At 46.1% G+C, this 19,688-nt stretch overlaps 1 protein-coding gene across 1 annotated transcript in view; it reads right to left on the minus strand.

Moving 5' to 3' along the window:
* Positions 1-854: 854 nt before the first annotated feature.
* Positions 855-19,688, minus strand: part of vegfc (vascular endothelial growth factor c) — a 289,917-nt gene continuing 271,083 nt past the window's right edge. The window contains exon 7 of the mRNA XM_085978215.1: positions 855-1,431. Coding sequence (XP_085834341.1) covers positions 1,311-1,431 — 121 coding nt within the window. The 3' untranslated portion in view covers positions 855-1,310. The remainder of the gene's footprint in view (positions 1,432-19,688) is intronic.

The following is a 19,688-nucleotide window of genomic DNA, read 5'->3' on the forward strand; positions in this document are numbered from 1 at the left end:
TCCCGCCCCTCTAGGATTGGCGAGAAATCCATGATCACTGCTTCCCTGCTCGCAGCTCGCTGGCATTATGGAAATGAGGCCCGCCCAACCAGGAAGATTGGTCAGCCCTCGGACCGACCCCATTGGGCGAGCAGCGGGCTGGCACCAACTGCCTCCCGATGGGATCAACCACCCAAAAATCGCAACCACCCCCTCCCCTCCCCACCACACACACACAGCTCTGCTGCAGATTAACTGTGAGCAGCATTGCAGGAGACCCACTGCTATGGTGAAATTGGTCAAGATTGTTGCTTGTGGAAACAACAAATTGTTGAACATCATGCTTTGTATCTTCATCATAAGGAAGCATTTTATTTTTCGCAGTTACATAAGAACATAAGAAAAGGGAGCAGGAGTAGGCCATACGGCTTCTCGAGCCTGCTCCGCCATTCAATAAGATCATGGCTGAACTTCGACATCAACTCCACTTTCTTGCCTTATCCCTTGATTCCCTTAATGCCCAAAAATCTACCTATCTCGGCCTTGAATATACTCAACGATTCAGCATCTTTGGGGCAGAGAATTCCAAAGATTCACAACCCTCTGAGTGAAGAAATTTCTCCTCATCTCAATCTTAAATGGCCCACCCCTTATCCTGAGCCTATGGCCCCCTCGTTCTAGACTCTCCAGCCAGGGAGAAACAGCCTCTCAGCATCTACCTTGTCAAGTCCTTTATTGAAACTGTTTATTTTCAGTCTCATCCCTGTTTTTCCACATTTTCTATCTCTTTACAGTGTTTCGTTGAATTAAGTCGTAACCTCGAGAGGCAGGCTAAACACGCAACATTGGCTAACTCCTACGATGGATACACGGTGTACAATACACTTTTGCCTTTTATTTTAAAGATATTTTACATGATATAAAAATACTGATCACAGTGAGCTCTTACAGTTGTTAACTGCTATGAACAGGAATGTTGCACAACATTTTGGTGGCAATAAATTAGATATAGATTCATTATTTAAAAAAAAAAAAATTAGCTTGAAAAGATCTAGGCCTTTTGGTCATCGGCGTGTCACATGAAGCCCGGGTGAGTTCCTTGCATGACTCGTAGCCTCCAGGTAAGTTTCTAAATTGTACGTCTGCCTTTCTATTGAAAGGTGCAGTGTCGGTCGGGGTTGCTTCGGGCCCTCCGGGGTCTCTGGAGCACTGCTGAATCCACGATGTAAATACTATGCATTTTTTTTTTTTACACAACGTTCTTCCTCTCGGTCGTAGCGTCCATGTGAAAGTCTGACAATAGTTCCATTGTCGCCGAATGACAATCACTGTCAATAGTAGTCAGGGTGCGGTCTTCTCCAGTACGTGGGGACACAGCGACAAACCTCCTCGCTAAAGTAATAGCCCTGGCTGCAGCGCCTCGTCCGGACTGCACAGGGTGGCCTGTAGCAACTGTGGGATGTAAACAAATCGAGATGATTGTCTTAAGCAATCTATGTACGATGAATAGTTAATCATGCCGCTTCGTCCCCATGTCGGGAGGTGTCAATTAGTGCTTGAATACTATACAGGTTGAGCGTCCAAAATCCGAAGTGTTCCGGAATCCGGGACTGATTGGTGGCAGGGTCGTCCGGAATCCGTAAAATGTTCCGGAATCCGGACACCCTGTCAAACCGCAACCTGGGCCCAGGCATTTCCCGACTTCGGAACGCGTTTCTGATGTCCGAAGTCCGGAAAACGCCCGAGCCCAGGTTGCGATATTTCTGGACTTTGGACATCAGAAACACGTTCCGAAGTCCGGAAAAACACGAAAACCGGCTCAGCCTCGGTCCCGAGGTTGCCGGATTCGGGACGCTCAACCTGTACTGGCATTTTTAGGACTGAATAAAGCTGTTTTATCGCAGGGTGCGCAGGCACTTTGACCTCACAGGCTGCATAACAACAACAAATTGCATTGATATAGTGCCTTTCACAGAATCACAGAAACCCCACAGTGCAGATAGAGGCCATTTCGGCCCATCGAGCCTGCACCGACACATATCCCACCCGATCCCCGTAACCCCTACACCAACACATATCCCACCCTATCCCCATGTATTTAATCCCCCTAACACTAAGGGTCAATTTATCATAGCCAATCAACCTAACTCGCACATCTTTGGACTGTGGGAGGAAACCGGAGCACCCGGAGAAAACCCACGCAAACACGGGGAGAATGTGCAAACTCCACACAGACAGTTGCCCGAGGCCGGATTCGAACCCGGGTCCCTGGCGCTGTGAGGCAACAGTGCTAACCACTATGCCACCATGCTGGTGGTTAAACCCCCCAAGGTGCCTCACAGGAGCGTTATCAAACAAAATTTGACACCGAGCCACATAAAGGAGATATTAGGGCAGGTGAGCAAAACTTTGGTCAAAGAGGTAGGTTTTAAGGAGCGTCTTTAAGGGGGAGAGAGAGAGGTGGAGAGGTTTAGAAAGGGAATTCCAGAGTTCAGGGCCTAGGCAGGCTGAAGGCTCAGCCGCCAATGATGGAGCGATGAAAATCGGGGATGCGCAAGAGGCCAGAATTGGAGGAGCGCAGAGATCTCGGAGCGTTGTAGGGCTGGAGGAGGTTACAGAGATGGGGAGGAACGAGACCATGCAGGAATTTGAAAACAAGGATGAGAATACATGGAATCCAAGCCTCCACAAAATTGCAATCGGACAAACCAACCAATATGAGACATAGTGCACACATAGGACTCAGCTACTTGTGCTACGAGGGCTGATTTGTTTGGGCAATGGAACTGCATGGGTCACAGTTTGGACACCCCTGTTGTACTGCAGATCTCCAGCTTCATTCCCTTTATTTAAGGAAATGGTTTTAAACCATTGAGGTGACAAGTTAGTGGGCAGGAATGGTCTAATATGGAGACATAGCCAAAACACTCATCCTGTTCCCTTCTATCAGTTACTGGACTCACAAACCATTATTGTTATAGCGGTGATTCCGGTGCCATTCTATATATAAAGGAAAAGAAAATAGTGGATGGGATAAGCAGAAAATTGGGGTGCTTCTGGCCTCACTTTCATTGCTGGAGTCATTAAAATAATATCACATTAAGGAAATAATGGATCAGTGACCTTTGAAATTATGCTGTAGGATAATAGATACGAACACTTAATCCATTTATCCGATATTTGTCGATTTTAGTGAAGCCTTTACCCATGTTTTGTGTTTGTACAACAGTAACCTTTAGTGTAATTTCTAGGCCAATGACACCGATGGTCAGTTTATTTGGATAGCCGCTAAATGGTGGTTCATTGCCAAAGCTGCTTCCAAAGTATACACATTTAGAGACAGATTCCCCGCTCAGGCCTGAGTTAAAATCACAGTCGGGTCTCAATGATGTCATCGGGCCGCAACATGCTTATGTAAAGAAGGACCCGGTTGGCTCTGGGCGCTTGTCCTTGCTGCCTGCTCAGGAGAGCAGGTTAAAATTGCAGATGTTGTGATCATGGGGGCTTTCGGACAGGTGAGAGCCAGGGCGATTTTAACTGACCACCCGCCAGGTTTCTGCTGAGCGAGTAGGGTTAAAAATCACCCCCAAGTTTACTTCGGATCCAAATACTGCAATAAGGAAGATTTTCCATAAACACAGTTTCCACAAGCATTCACTTCAGAGGCGAACATAGAATCACAGAAACTTACAGCACAGAGGAGGCTATTCGGCCCGTCGTGTCTGTGCTGGCTCTTTGAAAGAGCAATCGTGCTCAGTCCCACGTACCCGCTTTCTGTCCGTAACCCTGTCAGTTCCTCATCCTCAAGAACCTGTCCGACTCCCTTTTAAAATTATTGATGGAATCGGCTTCCACCGCCTTTTCAGGTGGAGCGTTCCCGATCCCCACAACTCTCTGAGTGAAATAAATTCTCCTCCTCTCCCCTCTAGATCTTTTGCTGCTGATTTTAAATCTATACCTGAATGGCAATAGATTGGGAGAAGGGAAAGTGCAAAGAGACCTGGGTGTCCTTGTGCACCAGTCGCTGAAGGTAAGCATGCAGGTGCAGCAGGCGGTTAAGAAGGCAAATGGTATGTTGGCCTTCATAGTGAGAGGATTCGAGTACAGGAACAAGGATGTGTTGCTGCAGTTGTACAGGGCCTTGGTGAGACCACACCTTGAGTATTGTGTGCAGTTTTGGTCGCCTTATCTGAGGAAGGATGTTCTTGCCATGGAGGGAGTGCAGCGAAGATTCACCAGACTGATACCTGGGATGGCAGGAATGACGTATGAAGAGAGATTGGGTCGATTGGGCTTATACTCGCTGGAGTTTAGAAGAATGAGAGGGGATCTCATTGAAACTTATAAAATTCTAACAGGACTAGACAGACTAGATGCAGGAAGGATGTTCCCGATGGCCGGGGAGTCCAGAACCAGGGGTCACAGTCTAAGGATAAGGGGTAAGCCATTTAGGACAGAGATGAGGAGGAATTTCTTCACCCAGAGAGTGGTGAACCTGTGGAATTCTCTACCACAGAAGGCAGTAGATGCCAATTCATTAAATATATTCAAGAAGGAGTTAGATATATTTCTTGAGGCTAAAGGGATCAAGGGATATGGGGAGAAGGCAGGGACATGGTACTGAATTTGGATGATCAGCCATGATCTCATTGAATGGCGGAGCAGGCTCGAGGGGCTGAATGGCCTACTCCTGCTCCTATCTTCTATGTTTCTATGACCTCTGGTTATTGACCCACTCACAGAGAGAATAGTTTTTCTCTGTAGAATCATAGAAATTTACAGCACAGAAAGAGGCCCTTCGGCCCATCGTGTCCGTGCCGGCCATCAAGCCCTGTCTATTCTAATCCCATTTTCCAGCACTTGGTCCGTAGCCTTGTATGCTATGGCGTTTCAAGTGCTCATCTAAACGCTTCTTGAATGTTGTGAGGGTTCCTGCCTCTACCACCCTTCAGAGCTATCCAGCCTAATCCCACTTTCGAGCCCTCGGTCCGTAGCCTTGTCGATTATCTCTATCTACTCTATCAAAACCTCTCATCATCTTGAAAACCTCTATTAGATCACCTCGTAACCTTTTCTGTACCAACATGGTAATATTTGTAATTAAATAAGCACAATTCCCATGCATTGTCCCCAAATGTTGCTGTGGGTTAAATAACCGATAACAGTGGTGCACTGTAATAGGACGGGAACAATGGAGAAACTTGCAATTCATTAAAGGAAGCTGTGCTCAGTCTTTGCTTGTGACTCATTACTTGGCCTGATTTAAACGCTCCACCTTCATACACAGGCGATTGTGCTAGAAATAGGTCCCGTTGAGACGCTTTCCCTCCTCATGATTGAATGTTTGCATAGAGAGATCCATTTACACTAACAGACATTCATTATGAGAAAAGATTCCGATTAGGGTTACCCAAATTAGCAGCAAAAAGTTAAGAAATAGATTCCGGCTGGCACTAACGAGATCCCGAGTTAATTAATCATAAACTACACGACCCTTTCCAAAAACGTTGCTTCATTGTCCACTTATCACATAGAGAATAACAAACTGGTTGGAGAATGTTCTCAGGATGTAAGATAACTGATTGCTTTTGCAAGAGTTGGTTTTACTCAACTGCAATAAAACCTATTACAGACGCACAGGAGGTTTTTTTCTAATGTCTGTTTTTAATTTTCACTGGTTAACTGTGCTGTTCCATGTTTTGCGGCACATTCTCTCCAACCTCTGACGCTACTCTTCCCAGGTTTTGCTGCATGAGTTTGCATTGTGTGATAGTAGGAAGAGGTGTAGTCGAAATGGAATGTTTATTTGGTGGGGGGAACAGGGGGAAAGTATTACAAAGTACTCAAAGCACCTTTCGGTCTAACAGGTCCGTGCCGGTGTTTATGCTCCACACGAGCCTCCTCCCAACCCTCTTCATCTCACCCCATCAATCTATCTTTCTATTCCTTTCTCCCTCACGTGCTTATCGAACTTCCCCTTCAATGCATCTATGCCATTTACCTCAACTACTCCCTGTGGTAGCAAGTTCCACATTTTCACTACTCTGACTAAAGAAGTTTCTCCTGAATTCCCTATTGGATTTATTAGTGACTATCTTACATTTATGCTGAATTATCTGAAATAAAAACTGAAAATGCTGGAAATACTATCCATTTACACAGCAAGTATTGGAGCAGAGGGACGTTCATAGATTGAGTGAATGGGCAAAACTGTGGCAGATGGAGTTCAATGTGGGCAAGTGTGAGGTCATCCACTTTGGACCTAAGAAAGATAGATCAGAGTATTCTCTCAATAGCGAAAAGCTAGGAACTGTGGCGGAGCAGAGAGATTGAGGGGGTCCAAGTACAGAAATCAGTGGACAGGTACAAAAGGCTAATGGAATGTTGGCCTTTACCTCAAGAGGGCTGGAATACAAAGGGGTGGAAGTTATGTTACAGTTACATGAAGCTCAGGTTAGACCCCATTTTGAGTACTGCATTGAGTTCTGGGCAGCACAGCTCAGGAGGGATATACTGGCCTTGCAATGGGTGCAGCGCAGATGAGTAAATGATGAGGATAGGTTGTGTAGACTAGGCTTGGATTCTCTTGAATATAGAAGATTAAGGGCTGACCTAATTGAGGTGTTTAAGATGATCAAAGGCGTTGTGGTGCTGGAGGAGATTACAGAGATAGGGAGGGGCGAGGCCAGAACAAAGGGGGCATAACCTTAAAATTAGAGCTAGGCCGTGCAGGGGTGAAGTCAGGAAGCACTTCTTCACACAAAGGGTAGTGGAAATCTGGAACACTCTCCCCAAAAAGCAGTTGAGGCTGGGGGTTCAATTGAGAATTTCAAAACTGAGATTGATAGATTTTTGTTAGGCAAAGGGCATTAAAGGTTACGGAACCAAGGCGGGTAGATGGAGTTAAGATGCAGATCAACCATGATCTAACTGAGTGGCGAGGGGCTGAATGGCCTACTCCTGTTCCTATGCTCCATCTAGCAGGTCGGTCAGCATCTGAAAGAAAAAGGTAGAGCAACATTTTGGGGGAAACCCTTCATCATTCGCCCTGATGAACGGTCACACCTGAAGTGTTGATTTACCTTGTGTTTCCGCTATGTTGGCGCCATCACGGCAAGACAAGGGAAGCCGGCTCGTGGGAACACCACCACCTCCAAGTTCTCCTCCAAGTCACACACCATCCTGACTTGGAAGTATATTGCCAATCCTTCATCCTCACTGGGTAATAAACTTGGAACTCCCTCCCTAACAGCACTGTGGGAGTACCTTCACCACACAGACTGCAGCGGTTCAAGAAGGTGGCTCACCGCCACCTTCTGAAGGGCAACTAGGGATGGGCAATAAATGCTGGCCTTGCCAGCGACGCCCACATCCCATGAATAAATATTTAAAAAAACACAATGCAACAGAAAGAAAAGTCTCCACTACTGGATGGATTCACTGGAAATTAATAACGAGGAATAAAGCTGTATCAAGCAGATGTGGTAATATAAACATTGTCCAATGGATTCCGATACTATTGCAAATCTTTCATGAGATCCATTTTAATTGTTCTCAGCATCTAGTGGTTTAGATTGTTTGATATTTATTTAAAATAAAAAAAACATAATTGGCTGTGCGCAAATTGGCTGCCGCGTTTCCTACATTACAACAGTGACTGTAGTTGAGAAATATTTTTCATTGCATGTAAAGCGCTTTGGGTCGTCCTGGGATCGCGAGAGGTGCTATACAAATGCAAGTCTTTCTTTCTTTCTGGGGAAAAGGCAGCCCGAGGTCTGCACCCGATTGTCAGTGACTCCAACTGGAAGTACCTTGCACGGCACGTACGTTGGGTGAGGGCAGGTGCAGGCTCGGCTCTGATGCCCTCCACACTCGAATAGCCAGCCGGCACTCACTGTACTGGCTCACTCATGAAGAACAGCCGCTTGTGTGAGGTACCGGAGGCTGCCTCCCAGCTGTCGAGCTGCACTCCAACAAAGTGCCAAGACCTTCCAGATAGGAAGGAGAAGAGGCGAGAGGATTGACTGAAAGGGGCAGGGGAAGAAATGATCGCATTTAATTTATTAAAGAAAATACAATTTCTTCAGCATCTAATCTCTTCAGATCACTCTAAGATTTCTTCACCATTAGGAAAATAAGGTGGTGGAAAGCTTACTACTATTTGGTGTTGCGAGATCGCTGAGTAAATAATAAATTAGGAACATCGGAATAGGCCATTCAGCTCCCCCACCCACCCCCCCGAGTCCGTTCTGCCATTCAATGGCTGATCTGTATCCTAACTCCATTTACTCGCTGTGGTTCCGTCACCATTAATTCCCTCGCCTAACAAAACTCTATCAATCTTAGTTTTGACATTTTCAATCGAGCTAGGCCTCAAAATTGTGGATCATTTCCAGAGTACAGGGTAGAGCCAACATGAGCCACTTCTCAGTTGAAGGATTACCACGCATTCAGAAAAATCTGATCAAGCTAACTGCCCTTTACTCCTCTCAGCTTTAAAAAGCTCTCAACTGAACAAAAGTGTTTAATTCCACAAAACAAATTGGGAGAAATAAAGAACAACTGGGGTCAGCATTCCCCCGCCGTGTATGTGAAAATGCCCACGTGCCAACTTTCCCTTTAAGCCGCGTGGAGCACCCGCGCAGCCGGCTCACCAATAGAAAAACCGCACCTGCGCGGAATTTTGAACAGGCCGTGCAGCCCCTTAAAGGGGCGGCGTAGCCACCCCCCAAAATAAAATTAAAGGGAACTAGGCTCAGTCTTCAGAATTACAACGCACTCATACACGTGCAATGATTGGGAATTTACCTCCTCCCCAGACAACCACAGGCATTAGAAATGCTTCAGTCAGGCCAGACCTCAAAGCTGAAATTGCTTCCTTCCTGGTGCATGATGAGCACAAGGCTAACATTAGATTTCTGCCCACAGGGATATTTCAGGGACCTATGCACCTATTTATGATTCTGAATGTATGGTGTTTAAAGCGATTTGATAGGGTTGACATAGGGCAACTGTCATAAATCGCAACTTCTAGAAAGAAGTAACTCAGGAAGTACTACTGAACGGCCAGCTGAGGGCGCCACCCGAGGAGTATAAATACTAAGGCGTGGGCCCAGCTTGGCCAGAGACAGTCTGGAAACAGGAAGCTAGTGACTACTAACTAGACCTCCATGTTTTGTTACAAGTCGATTAAAGCCTTGCTTTATGTACAAGCAAGTGCGTAGTGAGTCTTTATTACATCAGCAACTATTTACTCTGCTGGGGGAAATCGAGAACAAGGGGACATACGATTATATGGCACAAATAACTACATATGGGTATGATCTTGTGGCCATTACAGAAACATGGCTGCAGGGTGACAATGCCTGGGAATTAAATATACCAGGTTATTTAACGATCAGGAAGGACAGGCAGGAAGGAAGGGGAGGTGGGGTGGCTATGTTAATAAAGGAATGGTGTGGAGATGCCGGAGTTGGACTGGGGTGGAGAAATGTAAGAAGTCACACAACACCAGGTTATAGTCCAACAGCTTTATTTGAAATCACAAGCTTTCGGAGCGCTGCTCCTTCTTCAGGTGAACCTTTGGAAAGGTTACCTGTAAACATCTGACATGATTCTCTGACTATATAAGCTGTGTCTTTATGCATTTCTCCACTTCACCTGAAGAAGGAGCAGCGCTCCGAAAGCTTGTGATTTCAAATAAAGCTGTTGGACTATAACCTGGTGTTGTGTGACTTCTTACATTAATAAAGGAAGGAATCACTGTAATACAGAGAAATGATATTGGGTCAAAAGATCAGGATAATGAAACAGTTTGGGTGGAGGTAAGGAACAATAAGGGGAAAAAAACACTAGTGGGCGTAGTCTATAGGCCTCCGAACAGTTGCAACTCTGTTGGACGGAGTATCAATCAGGAAATAGTTGAGGCTTGTAATAAGGGAACATCTATAATTATGGGGGATTTTAACTATCATATTAATTGGACAAATCAAATTGGGCAGGGCTGCCTTGAGGATGAGTTCATTGAGTGTATTAGGGATGGGTTTCTTGAGCAGTATGTAACTGAACCGACCAGGGGGCAAGCAACCTTAGATCTGGTCCTGTGTAACGAGACAGGATTAATTAATAATGTCCTAGTAAAGGATCCCCTTGGAATGAGTGACCATAACATGGTTGAATTCCATATTCAATTAGAGGGTGAGAAGGTTGGATCTCAAACAAGCATGCTAAGCTTGAATAAAGGAGACTATGAAGGTATGAGAGCGGAATTGAGTAGAGTGGATTGGGAAAATAGATTAAAGGGTAAGACGATACATGATCAGTGGTGTACATTTAAGGAGTTATTTTACAACTTCCAAAAAATATATATTCTACTGAGAAGAAAAGGGTGTAAAAGAAAAGACAGCCATCCGTGGCTAAGTAAAGAAGGATAGTATTCGACTAAAAACAAGGGCATATAAGGTAGCCAAATCTAGTGGGAGGATAGAGGATTGGGAAAACTTTAAAAGACAGCAAAAAATAACAAAAAGATTGATTAAGAAAGGGAAGATAGATTATGAAAGTAAATTAGCAAAAAATATAAAAACAGATAGTAAGAGTTTCTATAGTTATATAAAAAGAAAAAGGGTGGCTAAAGTAAATGTTGGTCCCTTAGAGGATGAGACCGGGAAATTAATGGTGGGAAATATGGAGATGGCAAAAACACTGAATGAATATTTTATATCAGTCTTTACAGTAGAAGACACTAAGAATATCCCAACACTGGACAAACAGGGGGCTAAAGGGGGGAGGAGCTAAACACGATAAAAATCACTAAGGAAGTGGTACTCGGTAAAATAATGGGACTCAAGGCGGATAAATCACCTGGACCTGATGGCTTACATCCTAGGGTCTTGAGGGAAGTGGCGGTAGGGATTGTGGATGCATTGGTAATAATTTTCCAAAGCTCCCTGGACTCGGCAAAGGTCCCGGCAGACTGGAAAACTGCTAATGTAACACCATTATTTAAAAAGGGCAGTAGACAGAAGGCTGGAAACTATAGACCGGTTAGCCTAACATCTGTGGTAGGTAAAATTTTGGAGTCCATTATTAAGGAGACAGTAACAGGACATTTGGATAATCATAATTTAATAGGACAAAGTCAGCATGGTTTTATGAAGGGGAAGTCATGTTTGACAAATTTGCTGGAGTTCTTTGAGGAAGTAACATATAGGGTGGATAAAGGAGAACCAGTGGACGTAGTGTATTTAGACTTCCAAAAGGCATTTGACAAGGTGCCACACAAAAGATTATTGCTTAAGATAAAAAATCACGGGATTGGGGGTATTATTCTGGCATGGATAGAGGATTGGCATTCTAACAGAAGGCAGAGAGTTGGGATAAATGGTTCATTCTCGGACTGGCAATCAGTAACTAGTGGTGCTCCACAGGGGTCAGTGCTGGGTCCCCAACTCTTTGCAATCTATATTAACGATTTGGAGGAGGGGACCAAGTGTAACATATCAAAGTTTGCAGATGATACTAAGATGGGAAGGAAAGTAGTGAGTGAGGAGGACATAAAAAACCTGCAAGGGGACATAGACAGGCTAAGTAAGTGGGCAGAGATTTGGCAGATGGAATACAATACTGGAAAGTGTGAGGTTATGCACTTTGGCAGGAAAAACCGTAGAGCAAGTTATTATCTTAATGGCAAGAAACTGGAAAGTACTGAAGTACAAAGGGATCTGGGGGTCCTGGTGCACGAAACTCAAAAGGTTAGTATGCAGGTGCAGCAAGTGATTAAGAAGGCCAATGGAATGTTGGCTTTCATTGCTAGGGGGATAGAATATAAAAATAGGGAGGTATTGCTTCAGTTGTACAAGGTATTGGTGAGACCGCACCTGGAATACTGCGTACAGTTTTGGTGTCCATACTTAAGAAAGGACATACTTGCTCTCGAGTCAGTACAAAGAAGGTTCACTCGGTTAATCCCGGGGATGAGGGGATGGACATATGAGGAGAGGTTGAGTAGATTGGGCTCTACTCATTGGAGTTCAGAAGAATGAGAGGCGATCTTATTGAAACATATAAGATTGTGAAGGGGTTGGATCGGGTGGATGCGGGGAGGATGTTCCCGATGATGGGTGAAACTAGAACTAGGGGGCATAGTCTTAGAATAAGGGGCTGCTCTTTCAAAACTGAGATGAGGAGGAACTACTTCACTCAGAGGGTGGTAGGTCCATGGAATATGCTGCCCCAAAAAGCTGTAGAAGCTACATCATTACATAAATTTAAAACAGAAATAGACAGTTTCCTAGAAGTAAAGGGAATTAAGGGTTACGGGGAGCGGGCAGGAATTTGGACATGAGTCTAGGTTCGGATAGGTCATGGCCCTGTGGGTAGCGGAGCGGGCCCAGGGGCCGTGTAGCCTGATCCTGCTCCTATTTCGTGTGTCTAATTCTGTTAGATTCAGGAGATGGTTCTGTGATAGTGGATTGGCGGTTAGGATCAGATCAGCCATGATCTTATTGAATGGCGGAGCAGGCTCGAGGGGCCGATTGGCCTACTCCTGCTCCTATTTCTTATGTTCTTATAGTTAGAGCTAGCCCATTCGGCAGCGAAATCAGGCAGCACTGTTTCAGGCTGAATGGCTGCCTCATGTTCCTAATATTCCTATGAATGCTTGGCTCCAATCACAAAAGTAACAGTGGCCCAGAAGTTCGGGTCTCCACGGGTGAGTACGCACGGGGTACTCACCTGTAAGCCCAATGGAAGTGCCGGTTTCCTGCATGCACTGCGCATGCGCGGGAAAATGGCACTTCCGTTCCCCTGAAAGGGGTTCAGAGGTCGAATGCGTGCGCAGGAGAGGCAGCGCATGCGCATCGAACTTACGTTTTTTTTGCAGGTTTTCCCCGGAGGGTGAGTCTGCAGAATTTACACATTTAAAAAGCAGGCGTACGGCCTGCTTTTTACAAGTGGTGAATTAATTAAAATTAAAACATTTTTTCCACAGGTTTATTATTTTTAAACACTTTAAAGAAAGGTAAGTTTACTTTTAGCCCCATTAGAAAATAAAATTATTTTTTTCAAAAATTTAAATTATTGTTTAAAATAGTTATTTCATGTAATTTATAGTTTATTTAAAAAATGTGATTTAAAAAACAAATTATTTGAAGATTTAGTGATGTTTCGGGGCTTATAGTATTTATATGTTTGACAGCCCTTCCAGTCAAACTTATGAATGAAGCATTCCCTGCTCCGATTGACTCCCCATGGCCCACGTGATCCCAGGGGATGCATCGAACTAACTGCGCCCCTGGGATACGCAAGCACTGCGCGCCGGCAGTTGGAGGAGACCCAGGATCGGAATTCCACGGGGGCCCACAGCTCAACGGCCGGCGCGCTAGCTAAGTGCAGGTCGGGGGCTTACACCCACGGGAAGCCCTCGACCCGAATTTCTGGGCCAATTGTATCAGTAAAATGCTTAAAGAGCCTGTTGTGAATGTGGCCTTCGGTACAGCATATTGCGGGCGGGGGGGGCGTAAAGCACCTCTAAGGTATTAATCAAAGAAGGCTTTACAGCACTAAATATAGGTATGAAGATAAGAAGCTTAGTTGTGCCTATTTCAGTTTCAAGACAGACATATACATAAAGACAAAACCAGATGCACACAATATACAGACATGCACACACCCAGGCACAGACACAAAAACACACTAATGACAGCTGGATGAAGGTTTTAAAATTTTTAAATGCCCACATCTAGATACATACATTTTTTTGAATGATACAGTAAAGGAGGCCATTCAGCCCATCGTGCCTGTGCTGGTTCTTTGAAAGGGCTATCCAATTAGTCGCACTCCCTTGTTCTTTCCCCGTGGCCCTGCAATATTTTTCCTTTACAAGTACAGGAAACTTTCGATTAACCGGCCAGTAAATAACCGGAAATGTCGGTTAACCGGCAAAATTCAGGAGTCGGTTCAGATAACTTTTTTTACTTTTAGTTACTTTTTTTTACTTATTTCTGGCTGTGCAAGCATCTAACTGAAGCTGTTGCTAAGCTACAGAGACGCTTGCAAGCTGTGCTGATTGTTTTGACGCTGTTGCTAAGCAACAGGGTTTGTTGCTAGATACGGAGCTCAGAAGCTCCGTATGTTTTAACTATAGCGCTCGATTCTCTGGCATTGTTGATAGACCGGCACCAGCTCAGTCCCGTCCGTGCCGGATACCAGAAAGTTTCCTGTATTTATCCACTTCCCTTTTGAAAGTTAATATTGAATCTGCTTCCACCACCCCTTCAGGCCGCGCATTCCAGATCACAACAACTTGCTGCGTAAAAACATTTCTCCTCATCTCTCGCCCTGGCTTTTTTCCAAATATCTTAAATCTGTGTCCTCTGGTTACCGACCCTCCTGCCAGTGGAAACAGTTTCTCCCTACCTACTTTGTCAAAACTCTTCATGCTTTTGAACACCTCTATTACATCTCCCCTTAAACTTCTCTGCTGTAAGGAGAACTATCTCAGCTTCTCCAGTCTCTCCACATAACTGAAGTCCTTTATCCCTGGTACCATTCTAGTAAATCTCCTCTGAACCCTCTCCAAGGCCGTGACATCGTTCCTAAAGTGTGGTGCCAGGCGTTAGACTGACTGGCCTGTGGTTGCAAGGTTTATCGCTTTCTCCTTTTTGTAATGTATGTACCTTTAAGGGGGAGGACTACTTTTTACAGCTCATGTATACTGTAGTACCGGCAGTGACCACTCCTGCATATAACGTTGAGTAGTAATCTGTACAGTTCAGTTGCAGTCTAAGTCACGTTGAGTAAACACCGTTTGTACCGTTCTCCGCAGTCTGTGTCTGATTATACACGGACGTAACATTGGCGACGAGGCAGGTTCGAACCTACCTGCAACTCTGCATCACCTCCCGGGGATTCGTTCCTGGAGATCAGTGGATTGGAGGTCAAGGCCAGAGACTCGGGCGTCGACCACGGGCAACCGCCCAGTCATCCAGCAGAGACTCGAGAATTGCGGGGGAGGCTGTCGAGAGCCAGGCTTGGCTTTCCAGTCGAGGTGGTCCAGCGAAACGGGCTGGCAACAGGTAGTGCGCAGACCCTTCCCGGACAGACCCTTCCCGGCTAGAGCCCGACCGAGCGGCACAGCAAAGGGCCGAGCAGCGTTGATGGGGAGAGAGAGAGGCGGCAGAGCGCACAGGGCGCAGCCGGTGTTCAGGGGCCGAGCAGCGTCGGAGAGAGGGAGAGAGAGACGCGCAGAAACCCGCGAGGCACCGCCATTGCCACGAGGACCGCCGGGAGCGACGTCGGCGGCAGCGGGGGAGGAATGAAAGCGCGGGAGATGCCATTTTAAGCCATTGGGAGACGCCATTTTAAACCACACCCAAAATGCCGAAGAGTGGCAGTATCACCGCATTTGGCAAGGCAAATGAGGAGTCAGATGACAAGAAAGCGGCGGTATTGTTGAATTTAATGGGTGCAAAGATGTATGGGTTATTGCGAAATCTAGTAACCCCAACGAAGCCAAAGGAAAAGAGTTTTGAAGACATAGTAACAATACTAAAGGAACATTTAAACCCCACACCGCTGCTGATAGCAGAAAGATTCAAGTTTCACAAACGGAACCAGCATAAGAATGGAAGCAATGCTGATTATTTAACAGAACTGCGCAAACTATCGAAACACTGCCAGTTTGGAGCGGGACTGGCAGATACCTTAAGGGACAAGTTTGTGTGTGGGCTTCAAAGTGAAGGAACCCAGAAACGGCTTTTATCTGAAAAGGACCTTACGCTGGACAAGGCTTTCAGCATTGCAGTATCATATGAAGCAGCAGCACGGGGCGCTGCAGAGATACAACAGAGACCGCAAGAATATGGCACAAACGAAATGTCATATAGAACAGAGAAGTGCTTTCGCTGCGGCAGAACAACACACGACCAGAATGATTTCTGGTTCAAAGACAAAGTGTGCAGACAGTGTGGAAAAGTAGGACACATAGCACGAGTCTGCAGGTCGGGAAAGAAAACCAGCAATAAGAAACCTACCAAAGGAAAGTACAAGAAGGTACATAAGATGACGGAGAATAGTTCAGACGAACAAAAGAGTGATAACGACTCCGAAAGCAGGGAACTGAGTTGTCTGAAACTACATAATGTGATCACAACGGAGGATCACCGAACCATTTGGGTCACTCTCAAGTTAGCAGGAGTCCAGGTAAAGATGGAATTGGACACAGGATCAGCCCTAACAGTCATAAACCGACGGGACTACGAGCGGCTATTCTCACACATACCCTTGAGAGACACAAAAATTATTTTGAAGACGTACACGGGGCAAAAAGTCTACCCCAAAGGAAAAATAAGGGTGACCGTTATATATAACGGTAAGGAAACACCAAAACTAGACCTGTATGTATTGCAAGATGGAGGACCACCATTACTGGGACGTGAATGGATCCGGAAAATACAACTGGATTGGCATTCCATACAGGCACTGACTGTGGCTGACAAAAAGGATGACGACGTCACACCTGGGCGAATGTCAAAGATCCTAACTGACGCGAAAGAAGTGTTCCAGCAAGGACTCGGAACACTAAAAGGCATGACAGCGATGATTAAAATTGAAGAAAACGCAAGTCCAAAATTTTGTAAGGCCAGACCGGTACCTTATGCGATCCGCCCAGCCATCGAAGCAGAGCTGGAGAGTCTGGAACGTTCAGGTGTACTGTCCAAGGTAGACTGGAGCGAGTGGGCTACACCCATTGTCCCTGTGATGAAAAGGTCGTTGAGCAGCACGCCTGGGGAACCAAGGAAGGTTCGCATCTGTGGGGACTTTAAGGTACGGTCCTTCACACCGTACAATATCCACTTCTGCAGATTGAAGATATTTTCGCCTCGCTATCTGGAGGGAAACGCTTCACTAAGATTGATCTGGCCCAGGCGTATCTGCAAATGGAGGTAGAAGAAGCATCAAAAAAATACCTCACAATCAACACCCATAAAGGTCTCTACCAATACAACCGGCTGGTATTCAGGGTAGCATCAGCTCCGGCTATTTGGCAGAGGGCAATGGAACAAGTCCTGCATGGGACCCTAGAGACCCAGTGTTATTTGGACGACATCCTGGTCACGGGCGAAAATGACAGTGATCACCTTGCCAACCTGGAGCAGGTGCTCACTAGATTGCAGGAATATGGGCTCCGAGCTAACCGCCCCAAATGCGAGTTTTTTAGAAAACAGATCTCATATTGTGGCCACGTTATCGATAAAGAGGGGTTACATAAGTCCCCAGAGAAGGTTGAGGCAGTAGTCAAGGCTCCAGCACTGGAAAATGTGTCACAACTGAGGTCGTTCCTCGGGCTGGTAAACTACTACCATAAGTTCTTGCCAAATTTGTCTACAATTACTACACCCACTGAACACCCTACTGCAAACTGGGGTGCCATGGAAGTGGAGTGACGAATGTAGACGAGCTTTCCAGAAGAGCAAAACACTAATCACATCGAAAGAGGTATTGGCCCATTACAACCCAGCATTACCAATTCGGTTGGCATGTGATGCGTCACCCTACGGCATTGGAGCGGTGCTGTCGCATAAATGCTCGGACGGATCAGAGAGGCCAATAGCCTTTGCGTCACGATCACTAACCTCAGCCGAGCGTAACTACGCCCAGATTGACAGGGAGGCCCTCAGCCTAGTGTGGGGAGTGAAAAAGTTCAATCACTATCTGCACGGGCAGAAATTCACCTTGCTGACTGATCACCAGCCTCTTGTCTCCATTTTTACTCCAAAGAAGGGCGTTCCGGTGATGACTGCGCAACGACTACAAAGATGGTCACTTTTTCTAGGGGCGCACCACTATGAGATTGAATATAAGGGCACGAAACAGCATGGAAATGCTGATGGGCTATCACGCCTGCCACTGCCTACTGCGGAGGAAGCACCAGCAGTGGATCCTGTCGAAATATTCCATTCGACTATAGTTGAATACCTACCGGTAACTAACGCTTGTATCGAAAAGGAAACCCGAAATGACCCGACACTGTCTCGGGTATATGATTTGACGGTGAAGGGATGGCCAGCACATGGCAACTCACTGTTGCCAGCATTCTCGACAAGGAGAGAACAGCTGTCAGTGTGCCGGGGGACCATGATGTGTGGATCCCGAGTGGTAATTCCACCTAAGCTAAGGGATAGAGTGCTCAATGAGCTTCATGAGGGTCATCTGGGAGGGGTAAAAATGAAAAGCCTAGCCAGGGCTTATGTGTGGTGGCCGGGAATCGATAAACAAATCGAGGACCTGACAAAGAGCTGCTCAGGATGCCAGAAAGTCCAAAATGCACTACCACAGGCCCCTCTACACCCATGGGAGTGGCCCTCATCTCCATGGCAACGGGTGCATATTGATTTTGCTGGTCCAGTCATGGACTCAATGTTTTTAATAGCCATGGATGCGCACTCGAAATGGCCTGAGGTCATCAAAATGTCCTCCACCACCACGGAGAAAACTATTGCAGTCCTACGGACCATTTTTGCCAGGAATGGCTTGCCAGAACAGATTTGCTCCGACAACGGACCACAGTTTGTGTCCGAAGCGTTCCGGAGGTTCTTGAAAAAGAATGGGGTAAGGCATTACACATCCGCCCCGTATCATCCAGCCACAAATGGATTGGCTGAGAGGTTCGTACAAACCTTTAAGAAGGCAATAAAGGCTATGTACAATGACAACATTCTGCTGCAGCACAAGGTGGACAATTTCCTGTTCGCCTACCGGAATACGACACATGCAGTCACCAACCAGGCCCCAGCCATGATGTTCTTTAACCGAAGGTTAAGATCTCGCCTGGATTTGCTCAGACCAAACGTAAGAAGAGATGTTGAGAGTAAGCAATTCCAGCACATCCATGAGAAGCCAACAAGGAGCTTCAATGTAGGGCAACCAGTCTTGGCCCACGACTACCGAACAGAAAAATGGCAGCCAGGAACGATATGCACACGGCAGGGCCCACTAATGTACACAGTGGACGTTGGGGAGAGCATCGTGAGACGCCATGCTGACCAGATCCTAGAGTCACAGCAACAAGTCAACCCCATGCCTCGCCCATACATACCTGGTGATGAACCCGACGTACAGGTAGCATCTACCCCAGAAACAGTAGCATCGGAAGCTGATGAACCAACCGACGACAGGGGGCCAGAATCGCCTCCGCACCAAGAGCAAGACACTCGGGAAAGGCGCTATCCAGAAAGGATCAGGAAGCCTCCCCAAAGACTGAATTTATAAATAGACTATTTTCAGCTAATGTTGCATGTTAAAAGTGTTAATTGTAATTAGTTTGATATTTAATTGTTAAATGAGTGTTAATCTAAAAGGGGAGGAATTGTAATGTATGTACCTTTAAGGGGGGGATTACTTTTTACAGCTCATGTATACTGTAGTACCGGCAGTGACCACATAGAAACATAGAAGATAGGAGCAGGCCATTCGGCCCTTCGAGCCTGCTCCGCCATTCAACGAGATCATGGCTAATCATCCAAACCCTAGCACCCGGTCCCTACACCGACAGCCATCCCACCCAAGCCCTATCCCCGTAACCCCACATATTTAATCCCCCCTAACACTAAGGGCCAATTTTTATCATGGCCAATCAACCTAACCTGCACATCTTTGGACTGTGGGAGGAAACCGGAGCACCCGGAGGAAACCCACGCAAACACGGG

This window comes from Somniosus microcephalus, chromosome 1 (assembly GCF_052327205.1).
Source record: "Somniosus microcephalus isolate GS21.2 chromosome 1, FLI_Smic_1.0, whole genome shotgun sequence".
NCBI classification, from domain to species: Eukaryota; Metazoa; Chordata; class Chondrichthyes; order Squaliformes; family Somniosidae; genus Somniosus; species Somniosus microcephalus.